The sequence below is a fragment of the Canis lupus genome, chromosome 18, assembly GCF_011100685.1.
Source record: "Canis lupus familiaris isolate Mischka breed German Shepherd chromosome 18, alternate assembly UU_Cfam_GSD_1.0, whole genome shotgun sequence".
Classification (NCBI taxonomy): domain Eukaryota; kingdom Metazoa; phylum Chordata; class Mammalia; order Carnivora; family Canidae; genus Canis; species Canis lupus.
Window position 1 is genome coordinate 45977133 of NC_049239.1, and position 17198 is coordinate 45994330.

At 64.2% G+C, this 17198-nt stretch overlaps 1 protein-coding gene across 1 annotated transcript in view; it reads left to right on the forward strand.

Moving 5' to 3' along the window:
• MUC5B (mucin 5B, oligomeric mucus/gel-forming) overlaps positions 1-16906 on the forward strand; it is a 31334-nt gene extending 14428 nt beyond the window's left edge. Inside the window, 21 exon segments of the mRNA XM_038564487.1 lie at positions 172-5342; positions 5344-9286; positions 9439-9560; positions 9819-9884; positions 10145-10316; positions 10992-11248; positions 11515-11701; positions 11788-12013; positions 12094-12272; positions 12341-12410; positions 12598-12698; positions 13005-13036; positions 13296-13476; positions 13732-13836; positions 13929-13966; positions 14461-14577; positions 14761-14847; positions 14953-15075; positions 15359-15404; positions 15590-15698; positions 16115-16906. Of these exon segments, the coding sequence (XP_038420415.1) occupies positions 172-5342; positions 5344-9286; positions 9439-9560; positions 9819-9884; positions 10145-10316; positions 10992-11248; positions 11515-11701; positions 11788-12013; positions 12094-12272; positions 12341-12410; positions 12598-12698; positions 13005-13036; positions 13296-13476; positions 13732-13836; positions 13929-13966; positions 14461-14577; positions 14761-14847; positions 14953-15075; positions 15359-15404; positions 15590-15698; positions 16115-16319 (11537 nt within the window). The 3' untranslated portion in view covers positions 16320-16906.
• Positions 16907-17198: the final 292 nt, after the last annotated feature.

Here is a 17198-nt window from a genome sequence, read left to right on the forward strand (position 1 = left end):
TCCGTCTCCCGACCCCCGACCCCCGATCCCGGGCAATGGTCTGGGCAGGGCGGGAGGTCAGGGTGGGTGTCCCGGGGTAACCGACGGCCCCGCTCAGCCCCCGCTCCTGGGCATGGCCGGCAGGGGCGCAGAGGAGACTGAGGTGGTCCCTGCCCCCCACCCCAGGCTCAGGCCCCACCTCCCCCACCGTGTGTGTGCGCGAGCTCTGCCTCTGGTCTGACTGGTACGACAGCGGCCGCCCGGAGCCTGGCATGGCAGGTGGAGACTTTGAGACGTTCGTGAACCTGAGGCAGAGAGGTCACCAGGTCTGCCCAGCCCCGGCGAGCATCGAGTGCCGGGCACAGGGGCTCCCTGACACCCCACTTCAGCAGCTGGGCCAGAAGGTGGAGTGTGACATGGCCCAGGGGCTGACGTGCCTCAATGCTGAGCAGAGCCCCCCACTCTGCCACAACTACGAGGTGCGGGTCCTCTGCTGTGACTACGTGCCCTGCAGCACCTCCCCCGGCACCACCAGCCTGCAGACTCCGACCGAGTCCCTGCCCACCCCCCGCACGCAGACCCCACCTGCCGAGCCCACCACAACAGGGACCTGGGCGCCGAGCAGCTCCGCAACCTTGGCGACCACCTCCTGTCAGCCCCGGTGCCAGTGGACGGAGTGGTTCGATGAGGACTACCCCAAGTCCGAGGAGGCCGGCGGGGACGTCGAGTCCTACGACAGGATCCGGAGCGCAGGAGGGGCCGTGTGCGAGCAGCCTCAGGACATCGAGTGCCAGGCCGAGAACTTCCCCGGCAGGAGCCCCGAGTCGCTGGGCCAGCGCGTGCACTGTGACGTCAGCTTCGGCCTGGTGTGCAGGAACCAGGAGCAGGTGGGCCTCTTCAAGATGTGCTACAACTACAGGATCCGCGTGTTCTGCTGTAGCCATGACCACTGCGAGCAGCCCACGTCCCAGCCACTGACACAGACACCACCGCTGAGAACCACGGGAGGCCCCTCCAGTGGACCCACCCCAGTGTCACGGACCACACAGATCCTTGTGACTCCCACGACAGGCACTGTCTCCACTGGCCCCCCATCCACCTCACACACTGAGATGCACACGACAAGAGCAAAGACATCCCTGGAAACCCTGGTGACGGCCACCACCGAGGCCACCAGCAGCCAGGGCACGACCAGCTGTCAGCCCCAGTGCGAGTGGACAGACTGGTTTGATGTGGACTTTCCAACCTCAGGGGTCGAGGGTGGGGACATGGAGACCTTTGAGAACATCAGGATTGCTGGGGGCACGCTGTGCCAGGAGCCCCAGCGCATCCAGTGCCGGGCAGAGAACTACCCCGAGGTCAGCATCGACCAGATTGGACAGGTGCTCACCTGCAGCCTGCACATGGGGCTGATCTGCAGGAACCAGGACCAGAAGGGGCCCTTCAACATGTGCTTCAACTACAATGTCCGAGTGCTCTGCTGCCACCCGTCCCCGCACTGCCCCAGCACGGCTGTCCCCAGCACCGCCTCGACCACACTGTCCATTCAGACCCATGCCTCCTCCCCTGAGGCCACCTCCACAGCCTCCTCGCCAGCCCCGCAGACCACCCGCACCCTGGTGACCCCCTCCACGATGGCCACCACTATCTTCCCCTCCGTGCCCATCACCCGGGTCTCCACAGGCAGCCCCCGCAGCAGTGAGTCCCCAACCTGGCACCCCAAGACCTCGCCTGGACAGCCCACCACGCTGCCCGGCACAGCACAGGCCACCTCCAGCACCAGAGCCTCCCCATCGCCCCCCACAATTCAGGCCACCAGCTCTCCATGGAGCACCACCATACGTCTCTCCGCGGGCACCTCCAGGGCCACAGCACCCACAGGCAAGACCCAGACCTCCCTACTTGTCACTTCCAGCCACACCCAGAGCCCCACGTCCCCAGGGGCCAGGTCCACAGCCTGTGAACCCCGCTGTGCCTGGACGGACTGGATAGATGAGAGCTACCCAACGCCAGGGGTGTCTGGTGGGGAATTTGAGACCTACACCAACATCCGGGCAGACGGCAAAGCCATCTGCAAGCACCCACTTGACCTGCAGTGTCGTGCAGTGACCCTGCCTGACAACACCTTGGAGATGGTGGGCCAGGTGGTGCACTGTGGGCTGCCGGAGGGCCTGGTTTGCCGCAATCAGGACCAGGACGACTGGCTCAAGATGTGCCTCAACTACAAAATCCGAGTGCTCTGTTGTGAGGACTACAGCCACTGTGCCAGCACCCTGGCCACCACCGTGGTGAGCCCGCGGGGCACCAGCCCAGGTCTGACCCCCACGCTGGCCACCAGCACCACTGTCCAACCTCCAATGACCCCCAGTCCTATGGCCCCCAGCACTGGCCGCACTGTGGCCACCTCCACCTGCCAGCCCACCTGCCACTGGACCAAATGGATGGACAGTGACCAGCCCCTGCCCGGTCGCTACGGGGGTGACATTGAAACCTACTACCACATCCAGGATGCCGGGGGCCAGCTCTGTGAGGAGCCCGAGGCCATCGAGTGCCAGGCAGTGCTCTACCCAGACACACCCCTAGAGGAGCTGGACCAGGTGGTGTACTGTGACGTGAGCTATGGGCTCATCTGCAGAAACAACCGGCAGAGGGGGGGCCGGCCCTGCCTCAACTACCACATCCGCGTGCTCTGCTGTGAGGAGGACAGCAACTGCGTCAGCTCACCCAGACCCCAGCCTACCACCACCAGCACCAGCATCAGCACCAGCATCAGCACCAGCATCAGCACCAGCACAAGCCAAAGATCACCAGAGGTTACTGGGCTGAAATCCACGGCCACCCTCCCTTCCTCCCCCAGGACCACCCAGAGGGTCCCTACCTCCACCACACAGACCTTTCTTTCTTCCTTTGGGACCACTGAGGGGGTCACTGTGTCTACCACCCAGATAGGCTCCTCTTCCCCCCAGACATCCCAGAGGGTCACTGCATCCACCACCCAGACAGGTCCCTCTTCCCCAGGGACCTCCCAGGGGGTCACTGCATCCACCATCCAGACAGGCCCCTCTTCTGCAGTGACCTCCCAGGGGGTCACCACATCCACCACCCAGACAGGCCCCTCTTCCCCTGCGACCTCCCAGAGACTCACTGCGTCCACCACCCAGATAGGCCCGTCTTCCGCAGTGACCTCCCAGGGGGTCACCACATCCACCACCCAGACAGGTCCCTCTTCCCCAGGGACCTCCCAGGGGGTCACTGCATCCACCACCCAGACAGGCCCCTCTTCCCCTGCGACCTCCCACAGACTCACTGTGTCCACCACCCAGATAGGCCCCTCTTCCCCTGGGACCTCCCAGAGAGTCTCGGAATCCACCACACAGACCCTTCCTACCCCTGCCAGGACCACAGAGAGGGTCTCCAGCCTCAGTCCGTCTGCCTCCCCGAGGTTGCCCACCACAATCACCAAGCCCACCTCACCCAGTGCCCCCACCTCGGGCCCTGTGGTGACCTCCAGCAGGTGGATCTCCTCCAAGTCCCCGCCCAGCACACCCACCTTCGGGACCACGTCGGTCTCCAGGTCCCCACAGCCCAGCCCCAGCACTCACACCTTGGCCACGTCATCCTCCACGGGCTGCAGCCCACGGTGCACGTGGACAGACTGGTTCGATGAGGACTACCCCACGCCAGGCCTGGACGGCGGGGACTTCGAGACCTTCTCGGTCTTCCGCTCAGCGGGCCTCAGCTTCTGCCAGCACCCCCAGGACATCCAGTGCCGATCAGAGAAGGCGCCGGACACGCGTCTGGAGGACCTGGGGCAGGTGGTCCGGTGCAACGTGAGCTTCGGGCTGGTGTGCCGCAACCGGGAGCAGCCGGGGCCGCTGCGCTACTGCCACAACTACCACGTGCGCCTGCTGTGCTGTGAGGACAATGGCCACTGCCCCACTGCCACCACCACCTCCACAGCACCCTTGACGTCCCCTAAAGTCTTCAGTACAACCAGCAGCACAGGTCAAAGCTCACCGAGGGTTACCACGCCACAGACCACGGCCACCCTCCCTTCCTCCCCCAGGACCACCCAGAGGGTCCCTACGTCCACTACCCAGACCTTTCCTTCTTCCTTTGGGACCACTGAGGGGATCACTGTGTCCACGACCCAGACAGGCCCCTCTTCTCCAGGGACAACCAAGAAGGTCACTGTGTCCACCATCCAGACAGTCCCCTCTTCCCCAGAGACCACCCAGGGGGTCACTGCATCCACCACCCAGACAGCCGCCTCTTCCACTGGGATAACCAAGAGGGTCCTTGTGTCCACAACTCAGACAAGCCCCTCTTCCCTAAGGACCTCCCAGGGGGTCACTACGTCCACGACCCAGACAGGCCCCTCTTCTTCAGGGACAACCGAGAAGGTCACTGTGTCCTACCACACAGACAGTCCCCTCTTCCCCAGGGACCACCCAGGAGGTCACTGTGTCCACCACCCATACAGGCCCCTCTTCCCCACAGATAACCAAAAGGGTGCTTATATCTACCACCGAAACAGGCCCCTCTTCCCCAGGGACCTCCCAGAGGATCACTGCATCAACCACCCAGACAGTCCCCTCTCCCCCAGTGACAACCGAGAAGGCCACTGTGTCCACCATCCAGACAGTCCCCTCTTCCCCAGAGACCACCCAGGGGGTCACTTTGTCCACCACCCAGACAGGCACCTCTTCCACCAGGATAACCAAGAGGGTCCTTGTGTCCACCACCCAGACAGGCCCCTCTTCTTCAGGGACAACCGAGAAGGTCACTGTGTCCACCACACAGACAGTCCCCTCTTCCCCAGGGACCACCCAGGAGGTCACTGTGTCCACCACCCAGACAGGCCCCTCTTCTCCAGGGATAACCAAGAAGGTCCTTGTTTCTACCATTCAGACAGGTCCCTCTTCCCCAGGGACCTCCCAGAAGGTCTCTGCGTCCACCACGCAGACAGGCTCTGCTTCCCCAAGGAGTACCCAGGGGGTCACTGTGTCCACCACCCAGACAGGCCCCTCTTCCCCACAGATAACCAAAAGGGTGCTTATATCTACCACCGAAACAGGCCCCTCTTCCCCAGGGACCTCCCAGAGGATCGCTGCATCAACCACCCAGACAGTCCCCTCTCCCCCAGTGACAACCGAGAAGGCCACTGTGTCCACCATCCAGACAGTCCCCTCTTCCCCAGAGACCACCCAGGGGGTCACTGTGTCCACCACCCAGACAGGCACCTCTTCCACCAGGATAACCAAGAGGGTCCTTGTGTCCACCACCCAGACAAGCCCCTCTTCTTCAGGGACAACCGAGAAGGTCACTGTGTCCACGACACAGACAGTCCCCTCTTCCCCAGGGACCTCCCAGAAGGTCACTGCGTCCACCACCCAGACAGGCCCCTCTTCTCCAGGGACCTCTCAGGGGGTCACCACGTCCACCACCCAGACAGGCCCCTCTTCCCCTGGGACCTCCCAGAGAGTCTCGGAATCCACCACACAGACCCTTCCTACCCCTGCCAGGACCACAGAGAGGGTCTCCAGCCTCAGTCCGTCTGCCTCCCCGAGGTTGCCCACCACAATCACCAAGCCCACCTCACCCAGTGCCCCCACCTCGGGCCCTGTGGTGACCTCCAGCAGGTGGATCTCCTCCAAGTCCCCGCCCAGCACACCCACCTTCGGGACCACGTCGGTCTCCAGGTCCCCACAGCCCAGCCCCAGCACGCACACCTTGGCCACGTCGTCCTCCACGGGCTGCAGCCCACGGTGCACGTGGACAGACTGGTTCGATGAGGACTACCCCGTGCCAGGCCTGGACGGCGGGGACTTCGAGACCTTCTCGGTCTTCCGCTCAGCGGGCCTCAGCTTCTGCCAGCACCCCCAGGACATCCAGTGCCGATCAGAGAAGGCGCCGGACACGCGTCTGGAGGACCTGGGGCAGGTGGTCCGGTGCAACGTGAGCTTCGGGCTGGTGTGCCGCAACCGGGAGCAGCCGGGGCCGCTGCGCTACTGCCACAACTACCACGTGCGCCTGCTGTGCTGTGAGGACAATGGCCACTGCCCCACTGCCACCACCACCTCCACAGCACCCTCGACGTCCCCTAAAGTCTTCAGTACAACCAGCAGCACAGGTCAAAGCTCACCGGGGGTTACCACGCCACAGACCACGGCCACCCTCCCTTCCTCCCCCAGGACCACCCAGAGGGTCCCTACGTCCACTACCCAGACCTTTCCTTCCTCCTTTGGGACCACTGAGGGGATCACTGTGTCCACAACCCAGACAAGCCCCTCTTCTCCAGGGACAACCAAGAAGGTCACTGTGTCCACCATCCAGACAGTCCCCTCTTCACCAGGGATAACCGAGAAGGTCACTGCATCCACCACCCAGACAGGCCCTTCTTCCCCAGGAACCACCCATGAGGTCACTGTGTCTACCATCCAGACAGGGCCCTCTTCCTCAGGGATAACCAAAAGGGTCCTTGTGTCTACCATCGAGACAAGCCCCTCTTCCCCAGGGACCTCTCAGAAGATCACTGCATCCACCACCCAGACAGGCCCCTCTTCCCCAGGAACCTCCCAGAGGGTACCTGCATCCACCACCCAGACAGGCCCCTCTTCCCCACAGATAACCAAAAGGGTCCTTATATCTACCACCCAGACAGGCCCCTCTTCCCCAGGAACCACCCATGGGGTCACTGAGCCTACCATTCAGACAGGCCCCTCTTCCCCAGGGACGTCCAAGAGGTTCACTACGTCCACCACCCAGACAGGCCCCTCTTCCCCTGGGACAACTGAGAAGGCCACTGTGTCCACCATCCAGACAGGCCCCTCTTCCACAGGGACTTCCCAGGGGGTCACTGTGTCCACCACCCAGACAGGCCCCTCTTCCCCAGGGACCTCCCAGGGGGTCACTACATCCACCATCCAGACAGGCCCCTCTTCCCCACAGATAACCAAAAGGGTCCTTATATCTACCACCCAGACAGGCCCCTCTTCCCCAGGAACCACCCATGGGGTCACTGAGCCTACCATTCAGACAGGCCCCTCTTCCCCAGGGACGTCCAAGAGGTTCACTACATCCACCACCCAGACAGGCCCCTCTTCCCCTGGGACAACCAAGAAGGCCACTGTGTCCACCATCCAGACAGGACCCTCTTCCCCAGGGACCTCCCAGGGGGTCACTGTGTCCACCATCCAGACAGGCCCCTCTTCCTCTGGGACCTCCCAGAGGCTCACTGCATCCACCACCCAGACAGGCCCCTCTTCCCCTGGGACAACTGAGAAGGCCACTGTGTCCACCATCCAGACAGGACCCTCTTCCCCAGGGACCTCCCAGGGGGTCACTGTGTCCACCATCCAGACAGGCCCCTCTTCCCCTGGGACCTCCCAGAGGCTCACTGCATCCACCACCCAGACAGGCCCCTCTTCCCCAGGGACCTCCCAGGGGGTCACTGTGTCCACCATCCAGACAGGCCCCTCTTCCCCTGGGACCTCCCAGAGGCTCACTGCATCCACCATCCAGACAGGCCCCTCTTCCCCACAGATAACCAAAAGGGTCCTTATATCTACCACCCAGAGAGGCCCCTCTTCCCCAGGAACCACCCATGGGGTCACTGAGTCTACCATTCAGACAGGCCCCTCTTCCCCAGGGACCTCCAAGAGGTTCACTACGTCCACCACCCAGACAGGCCCCTCTTCCCCTGGGACAACCGAGAAGGCCACTGTGTCCACCATCCAGACAGGCCCCTCTTCCACAGGGACCTCCCAGGGGATCACTGTGTCGACCACACAGACAGGCCCCTCTTCCCCACAGATAACCAAACGGGTCCTTATATCTACCACCCAGACAGTCCCCTCTTCCCCTGGGACCTCCCAGAGGCTCACTGCATCCACCACCCAGACAGGCCCCTCTTCCCCTGGGACAACTGAGAAGGCCACTGTGTCCACCATCCAGACAGGTCCCTCTTCCCCTGGTACCTCCCAGAGGCTCACTGCATCCACCACCCAGACAGGCCCCTCTTCCCCAGTGACCTCCCAGGGGATCACTGTGTCCACCACACAGACAGGCCCCTCTTCCCCACAGATAACCAAACGGGTCCTTATATCTACCACCCAGATAGTCCCTTCTTCCCCAGGGACCTCCCAGGGGGTCACTGTGTCCACCATCCAGACAGGCCCCTCTTCCCCTGGGACCTCCCAGAGGCTCACTGCATCCACCACCCAGATAGGCCCCTCTTCCCCAGGGACCTCCCAGAGAGTCTCGGAATCCACCACACAGACCCTTCCTACCCCTGCCAGGACCACAGAGAGGGTCTCCAGCCTCAGTCCGTCTGCCTCCCCGAGGTTGCCCACCACAATCACCAAGCCCACCTCACCCAGTGCCCCCACCTCGGGCCCTGTGGTGACCTCCAGCAGGTGGATCTCCTCCAAGTCCCCGCCCAGCACACCCACCTTCGGGACCACGTCGGTCTCCAGGTCCCCACAGCCCAGCCCCAGCACGCACACCTTGGCCACGTCGTCCTCCACGGGCTGCAGCCCACGGTGCACGTGGACAGACTGGTTCGATGAGGACTACCCCGTGCCAGGCCTGGACGGCGGGGACTTCGAGACCTTCTCGGTCTTCCGCTCAGCGGGCCTCAGCTTCTGCCAGCACCCCCAGGACATCCAGTGCCGATCAGAGAAGGCGCCGGACACGCGTCTGGAGGACCTGGGGCAGGTGGTCCGGTGCAACGTGAGCTTCGGGCTGGTGTGCCGCAACCGGGAGCAGCCGGGGCCGCTGCGCTACTGCCACAACTACCACGTGCGCCTGCTGTGCTGTGAGGACAATGGCCACTGCCCCACTGCCACCACCTCCACGGCCTCCTCTTCGGCACCACAGACCCCCCGCACGCCAGTGACGCCCACCCCGAGGGCCACCACTGTCTTCTCCTCCGTGCCCATATTCCACACCTCCACGGCCTCCACAGGCCACCCCCGCAGCAGTGAGTCCCCAACCTGGCACCCCGGGACCTCACTGGGACGGCCCAGCACGCTGCCCAGCACAGCACAGGCCACCTCCAGCTCAGGAGCCAGCACCAGAGCCTCCCTGTCGCCCCCCACGCCTGAGGCCACCAGCTCTCCGTGGAGCACCGTGCGCCTCTCCGCGGCCTCCTCCCTGTCCCCGGAGACCACCCACATCTTGCCGCCAGTTACTGTGTCCACAGTATCCTCCGCCGTGCTCACTACCCCGAGGCCCGCCTCATCCCCCAGCTCCCACTTCACCACTGGCTGCCTCTGCCAGGCGTTTGGGCAGCTCTTCTCCCCTGGTGAGTGCAGAGCCCGGCATATCCTGGCCACTGTGCTCCATTCCTGGGTCTGGTGGCTGTGTCCTGGGCTTCCTGCTGGTCAGCAGGTGTGCCCCACCTCACGCCCTCCCCTGAGCTGACCCTGCCGTGTCCACCTTGGTGATTCCTCACAGGGGACGTCGTCTACAACAAGACGGACAGAGCAGGCTGCCACTTCTACGCCATCTGCAACCAGCACTGTGACATTGACCGCTTCCAGGGCACCTGCCCCACCACCTCGCCCCCGGAGTCTTCAGTCTCTACGCCCCCGGAGTCCTCGGTCTCTACACCCCCGGAGTCCTCGGTCTCTACGCCCCCGGAGTCTTCAGTCTCTACACCTCCGGAGTCCTCAGTCTCTACACCCCCTGAGTCCTCGGTCTCTACGCCCCCGGAGTCCTCGGTCTCTACGCCCCCGGAGTCCTCAGCCTCTATGCCCCCGGAGTCTTCAGTCTCTACGCCCCCGGAGTCCTCAGTCTCTACGCCCCCGGAGTCCTCGGCCTCTAGGTCCCCGGAGTCCTCGGCCTCTACGTCCCCAATCTCCCCAGCCCCGGTTTGCGACCTCATTGTCCCTCCCCGACAGGTACATCCTCTGCCCCCTGCCCACTTCTGCAGTGTGGTTGGTTGGGGATCCCACTGGGCCCAGCCCTGCCTCCATGACCCCTGCACAGGTAGCTCCTGCTGGAGGAAGGCACATGGGGTTGGGGCTGGGACGGCATCTGGGGTGGCCAGGTCGCCGGGCCGCTCTGCCCCATGCATGCGTGAGGAACCTCAGGATGTGGCAGGGCCATGGGACACGTCTCATGATCCCAGCCGGTGAGCACCAGGCCCGCTCTCTCCCAGGTAAACGAGTCCTGGACCCTGTCAGACTGCACCAGGGCGCGGTGTGAAGGCTACAACCATGTGATCCTCCTGGGGCGCAAACCAGTGCCCAGCATCCACTGTGTGAACGGGCACCAACCGGTCAAAGTGTGGTCAGAGAATGATCCCTGTGACTTCTACTTCGAGTGCGAGTGTAAGCCGGGGTGAGGGTGGCTGCTGTGGGCAGAGGGGCATTGGGAGTGCACTGGGAGCCAGAGCTGTGGCACACAGAGCCAGCCAGAGCTGGCGACAGGCCACCACAGAAGGGGGAAGGCCTGGGTCTGCCGAGCCCACCCACGCGTCTGCCTCTGCCACTGGGAGGGGGACCTGGGTCAAGGGGTCGGAGTGGAGATGGGAGCCCAGGGATTCCTGAGTGTTCCTCCTGGAGCTACTGCTGGGAGCGTTTCTGGCCTGGCCCCCGGATGGCTGGGCATCGGTTCCGGGAGGAAGCAAGGACCACAGGCTGGGTCAGAACATCAGGAGGGAGGGCCCTTCCTGCCTTTTCAGCTTTGGGGGCTCCAGGTGTCCCTGGGATAGTGGCCACAAGCTTCCAGCCATGGCCTTGTGTTCTGTGGCAGCTCCTCTCTCTCTTGCAAGGATACTTGTCATTGGGTAGCCCAGGACGGCATCATCCTGAGGTCCTTTACTCAGTTACAGACAAGAAGACCGTTTCCCAGATGAGGCCATGTTCTCAGGGTGGACATGCCTCTGGGCCCCCAGGCAACCCACTACATCCCTGATGTGAAAAGGCACCCGGGGCCCAGGGCAGCTGAGTGGCTCCCCTGAGGTTGGGGTGACACTGGGTGAGGGGACTGTTCATGTCCCGCAGGCTCCTGCAGAGGCTGGGGGGACTCTCACTACACCACCTTCGACGGCACCTCCTACTCCTTTCTGGACAACTGCACCCATGTGCTCATGAAGGAGATCCACCCACGGCATGGAAACCTCAGCATCTACATGAACAACTACTACTGCAGGGCCTCCGCAGCCACCGCCCACTGTCCCCGTGCCCTCAGCATCCACTACAAGTCCACAGAGGTCATCCTCACCATCAGCATCGACGCCAGCGGGCAGGAGCAGAGCCTGGTGAGTGGCCCTGTCCCGCATCACCAGGGAAGGCCTGCAGGCCTGGAAGTCGGCTCCCGAAGGGGTCTTGGGCAGAGTAAAGGGCACACAGGGATGACTCAGGGATCCAAACATGCCCAACCAGGGCCCCAGGCCTCAAGGGGAGCATCTGCGCTTTGGGGAAGGGGTGCCGAGGATCTGGGACCCCAGCACCTGGGAGGCAGAGCCCCAAAGGTGGGCCCTGCTGCCCCACCACACTGTCATGAACACCCACGGCACATCCTCAGATCCTGTTCGACCAAATACAAGTGAGCTCCGGCTTCAGCAAGAACGGCATGAGTGTGTCTGTGACAGGGACCACCACCATGGGCATCGACATTCCTGCCATTGGCGTGAACATCACCTTCGACGGGCACCTCTTCCAGATCCGACTGTCCTACAGCCACTTCAGCCACAACACCGAGGGCCAGTGCGGTGAGTGGGTGCCAGGGACACCCGGGCCCCAGCTGCTCTCCACAGGGAACCCTGCACAGCCTGACCCTGCCACCCTGCCTCCCCAGGCACCTGCACCAACAACCAGAATGATGACTGCCGCCAGCCAGACGGCACCATGGCCCCCAGTTGCCAGCACATGGCCCTCAGCTGGATGGTCCCCGAGAGCGGCAGGGAGGACTGCTGGGCACCCACCAGCCCACCCCCGACGGCAGGCACCCTGCCCTCAGCACCCACCACGCCCACCTCCACCCCGTGCCCCCCAGCGCCCCTCTGCGAACTGATACTGAGCCCGTGAGTCCCTCCCGTGGGTTTGGCAGTTCTGGGGCAGCAACCCACCCTCGGCCCCAGCCTCTGACCGCCCCCACCCGCAGGGTCTTCGAAGAGTGCCATGACCTCATCCCACCCGGCCCATTCGTCAGCTCCTGTGTCAGCGACAGCTGCCAACCCGACCGGCCCCAGGTGCTGTGCCAGAGCCTAGAGGCCTACGCAGCCCTCTGCCGTGCCCGGGGCGTGTGCAGCAGCTGGAGGAACGCCACCGACGGGCTGTGCAGTGAGTCAGGGTGGCCCCGGGGGCTCCAGCCTCCTTGGCCCACCTGACTCCTGTCTCTGTGTCTCCAGATTTCACCTGCCCGCCTGACAAGGTGTACCAGCCGTGCGGCCCCGCACAGCCTGCGTCCTGTGACCTCAGGTAAAGCCTGCCTGGAGGGTCTGGGATCCCCAGCCTCAGATCTCAGGGGCTCCACTCCCCCCACCCTGGCCTCTGACCCCTGACTCTGGGCCTGGGGCAGCTGGTCAACCCCAGCACTCTGCCCTTCCCCTTTGGACGGCCACGTCTATGGATCGAGGGTCCCAAGAACACCCTCCTCGCCTTGCAGGAGCCAGAGCGGAGCAGGCAGGGGGCTAGCAGAGGGCTGCTTCTGCCCTGACGGACACACCCTCTTCAACAAGCACACAAACGTCTGTGTGCGCGAGTGCGGTAAGCCAGCCACCGCGGCCCTGTCCGGAGCTGCAGAGCATGAGGCGGAGGGCCTGGGGTGGGAAGGCTGCAGCCTAGGACCACCCCTCTTGGGGGCTCACACTCCCAGCCCAGTGTCCACCCCGGGGGTGCCGTGTGGCCATGACCCTGGGTTCTCCAGGGCCTTGACCCCAACAGGAAGAAGAGGCCCTGGCCAGGGGTGGGGGCGGCCAGGCCTGCAAGGACACATCCCAGGGCCTGTGGTCTCTGCTCTCTGGGCCTGGGACCCCAGCATGCCCAGTGACCTCCATTTTTCTTCCCTTCCAGCCTGCGTGGGACCAGATGGATTTCCCAAATCCGTGAGTGTTCTGCCCCCAGCTACCTGCCCCCTGGCTTGAGCAGAGTGCCCCTTGTGCCCGGGCAGCCCCTGTGGGTGGCTGGTGTGGGGTACCCCAGTGTGAGGCACCTCCCTGTCATGTGGGCTGCTCCAGAGACAGCAGCTCAAGCAGGAGGTGAGGGGCCGACCTGGCCATCCTGAGGGGTCAGTATGTTGGACACAGCCCGAGGGGCCAGGGCAAGGTCCAGGAGTCTCCAGGGACCCAAACTGCTCTGTTTCAGCCTGGGGAGCGGTGGGTCAGCGACTGCCAGGACTGCATGTGCCACCCGGGCTCCATGTCGGTGCAGTGCACGCCGCTGCCGTGCAAAGCCCAGGACCCGCCCCCGCAGTGCAGTGGGGCTGGCTTCGTGGCCATCACCAGGCCTCTGGGCAACAACTCATGCTGTCTGGAGACGCTGTGCGGTGAGCCCGGTGCATCCCCGGCCGGAAGGGGAGGAGGCCTGTAGGGCTGGGGAGGGCCTCAGGGGCTGGGCTGGGCTAAGGCTGGCCCCCCTCTGGTGTGCCCTGGTATGGTAAGGGGTCCCAGTAGGAACCCGGAGGATCAACCACCAGGGGAAAAATATGACTGTTGCAGGAAACTCCCTCCCAGTGGGAGCTGGCACAGCCAGATGGGGGAGCTGCAGGGGCACCCCTGATAGCACCCTGACTCTCCCACAGTCTGCAACACGACCACCTGCACCCAGAGCCCACCCACATGTGGGCCAGCAGAGGAGCTGGTCCGCACCCAGAAGGAGGATGCCTGCTGCCCTACCTTCAGCTGCCGTGAGTGGGGCTGGGGACTCGGGGTGTGGGGGTGGTCAGAGCACTTCCTCCCCACCAGCTGGGCAGGTGCTCAGCCATCTCTTTGCTTCTAGGACCTCAGCTGTGCTTCTACAATCACACTTTCTTTGGGGTAAGGGCTGGGCAGCCATAGGGCTGAGTGGGATGGTGGCAGAGGGTTGGGCCCCAGGCTCTGTACATCCACATGGGACCTCCACCCTTTATCTGAACATGCCCAGCCCCCCCTGCACCCTCCAGCAGGATACTGGATAAGCATGGGGGCTCCGGGCCCTTTAGAGCCACATGGGCACACAGGGGAGGGGACACAAGGGTGGCCCTGTCTGTTGAGTGCCTGGGAGAGCTGTTGGCTGCCTCTGAGAGGTGTCCCAGGAGCTTCCTCACAGCACGAGTGTTGGGGTGAGACTGGGCCCCCCCAGCCCCTCCAGCTGGCCTGGGGTCCTGCGTCTGCTCTGGTCTGTGCTCAGCCAGGGGGCATCTGCATGATCTATCTGGAGAAGAAAGAACCCATGTCTCTGGGCTCCCTTTGTCCTAGCCACAGGGAGGTGTCCTGGGCCTGCAGCCCCCTAGTGTCCTCAATGTCACCTCTTCTCATCCCATCCACTGCAGGTTGGTGCCACCTTCCCATCGGTCACTCCCTGCCACACGTGCACCTGCCTGTCCATGGACACCCGGGGTCCAATTGTGCAGTGTGAAGAGAACACCTGTAATACCACCTGCCGCCAGGTAAACCCTCCAGGGCATTCCCAGCCCGCCCCCCCCCCCCGGTGGTGCCCACCTGGCAGCGGCCCTGGGCAGGGAAATGGCCTCCCAGAGTCAGGGGCTTCCAAGGAGGTCGCTGGGCCCTGAGGGTATGGATGGGAGGGCAGGAGGACTGGGGGTGACCACGTAACCACCCCTGATCCTCAGGGCTACGAGCACCGGAAGGTGGCCGGACAGTGCTGTGGGGAGTGCGTGCAGACAGCCTGTCCCACTTCTGATGGCTGGCTGATCCAGGTAAGAGCGGGATTGGTCTCTGCCCCCCAGCTGGGTGACCCTTCCCTTGACCCACTCAGCTCACATAATTCCCCACGGGCCTCCACCCTCCCCATTGCATTGCAGCCCAATGAAACCTGGGTCAACCCCCTCCTGGACAACTGCACGGAGTACCGCTGCGAGGTCCAGAATGGGCTCCACGTGCTCACTCAGAGGCCCACGCCCTGCCCGGTGGTGTCCAGCTGTGAGGTGTGTGCTGTGCTCTGCTGCCCTCCCGCACAGGCCCCGCCCCGAGAGGCCCCACCCCACCCACGCCCCCAGCCCTGAGGCCCCGCCCCCAAGAGGCCCCGCCCCAGGAGACCCCACCCTCCCCCCATTCAGGTCCCCGCCCTCAGAGGCCCCGCCCCGGGAGGCCCCGCCCACCTAGGCCCTCCCCATTGCCTCAGAGGCCACGCCCACCGCCCCAGAGGCTCGCCCCCAAGAGGCCTCGCCCCGCCCCCAGCCCGCCCCCTGTCTCTGCCTCCCCCTTCAGGGCATCCTCAGGAAAATAGGCTGCTGCTACTCCTGTGAGGAAGTGGGTAAGTCGAGGCCAGCCTGCCGCTCTACCCCTCTCGCGTCTGTCTCCGCTGATTTCTGCCCCAAGCTACCCCCGGCCCCAGCACCCACCCTAAGCAGGGCTTCGGGAGGGTGGTGTGCAGCCACGGCCCAGGTCGGGGTCCCCAGCGGCTGCCCCCGCACCTCCACGGCCTCTCTGTCCGCACAGACAAGTGCCAAGTCCGCGTCAACACGACGGTCCTGACACACCAGGGCTGCACCACCCATGCCCCAGTCAACGTCACGTTCTGCGGGGGCTCATGCCCCGGAGTGTCCAAGTGAGCGAGCCCCGAGCCCCTCCCCAGAGCCCCTCCCCAGAGGCCCCTGCCTGCCCAGACCACCCTGATTTGGCCAGCTGTGAGCAGGTGGGCCCAGAGAGCAGAAGGAAGGGTGCCCGCCGGCTCAGGACCCAGGGAAGGTTCTGGGGGGGAGGATGGTCCTGCCCAGGTCAGCATGTCCCATGCATGAGCTGGTTCCAAGACAAGAGGGGGCCTGGAGAGAGTGGGTCAGAGTTTAGGGGCCCTGAGGACTGTCCCATGCCAGGTCAGAGATACCCTCGTGCTCCGAGGATGAGGTCTGGGCTGCCCACCAGAGGGTGGGGCACTCGGCTCCCGACCCCAGACCCTAGGGACAGCAGGAGCCCAGTGGCTGGGGCTGGACCAGGCAGGTCCTGAGGGCGGCCGTGTGTCTGCAGGTACTCCATGGAGGCCCAGGCTATGGAGCATCAGTGCACCTGCTGCCAGGAGACAGTGGTTCACGAGGAGGTGGTGACCATGCAGTGTCCCGATGGGACAGCTATCCAGCACACCTACACCCACGTGGACAAGTGCAGCTGCGCCCCGTCCTGCGGCCCCTCACCCAAGGCTCCCGAGGACAGCACTCCCGTCTTCCCAGTCTAGGGGCCCACCACTGTGCGTTGCCATTCTGACCCCGTCCCACCAGGCCCCCACCCCACCCAACCACGGAAAGCTCAGCCAGCCCGCTGCAGGAGCCCAGGCACACTGGCCACCTGTGCCCTCGTGGAACCTGTGCCTTGGAGGGTCAACCTGGAAGTTCATGACACATTGAGGACCTACCTGAGGAGGGCTCTGGGAGGGGCCCTAGCCCTCGGAACACACCTTGGCCACTTGCCTGGCCATCAAGCCCTACCCCTCATCTGAGACAAGTGCTCGCTCTGCATGGACTCACCCCCCTTCTTAGTGTCAGAGGGATGCCCCATAGCACACTGCCCAGGAGCTGCCATGTTGTCCCCCACTGTCCTCAGAGCCCCGTGGAGCAGATTCCTGCCAGCCGCCTCCTGCAGCAGGATGCGGGCCAAGGCCCATCCAGCGAGTGGCGTCAGGCAGGGTGGCTGCCTGCCCACGTCTGAAACTGGGCCTGGGGCGACGGTGGCCGAGAGGCAGGGCAGGGAGGGGTCGGTGCTCCACAGCAAGCCGTCTGCCCACCCTGTCCCAACCTTGCAAATAAACGCTGAGCATTGTGTACACTTCTTGGTCCTGGTGTCTGTTCTGCCCACTGCGTCCCCTGGGCTTCCCCTCTCTCACTCCTCCATGGGCCAGGCTGCCCAGGGCCCTTCAGGCTATAGAGCACCCGCAGGGCTCATGCTGGATCCACTGGGAGGGGCAGGTGGGCCAAGAGGCACAGAGGCCCTCAGGGTCGGTCTCAGGCTGTGGGGCACTGGCTGGGGCCAGAGGTGAGCCAAGAGCTCAGAAATGACCCTCTCCATTGTTTCAAGACTTGTAAGGAAGCCAGTTCCCTGATGTGGAAAGACTGGAAAC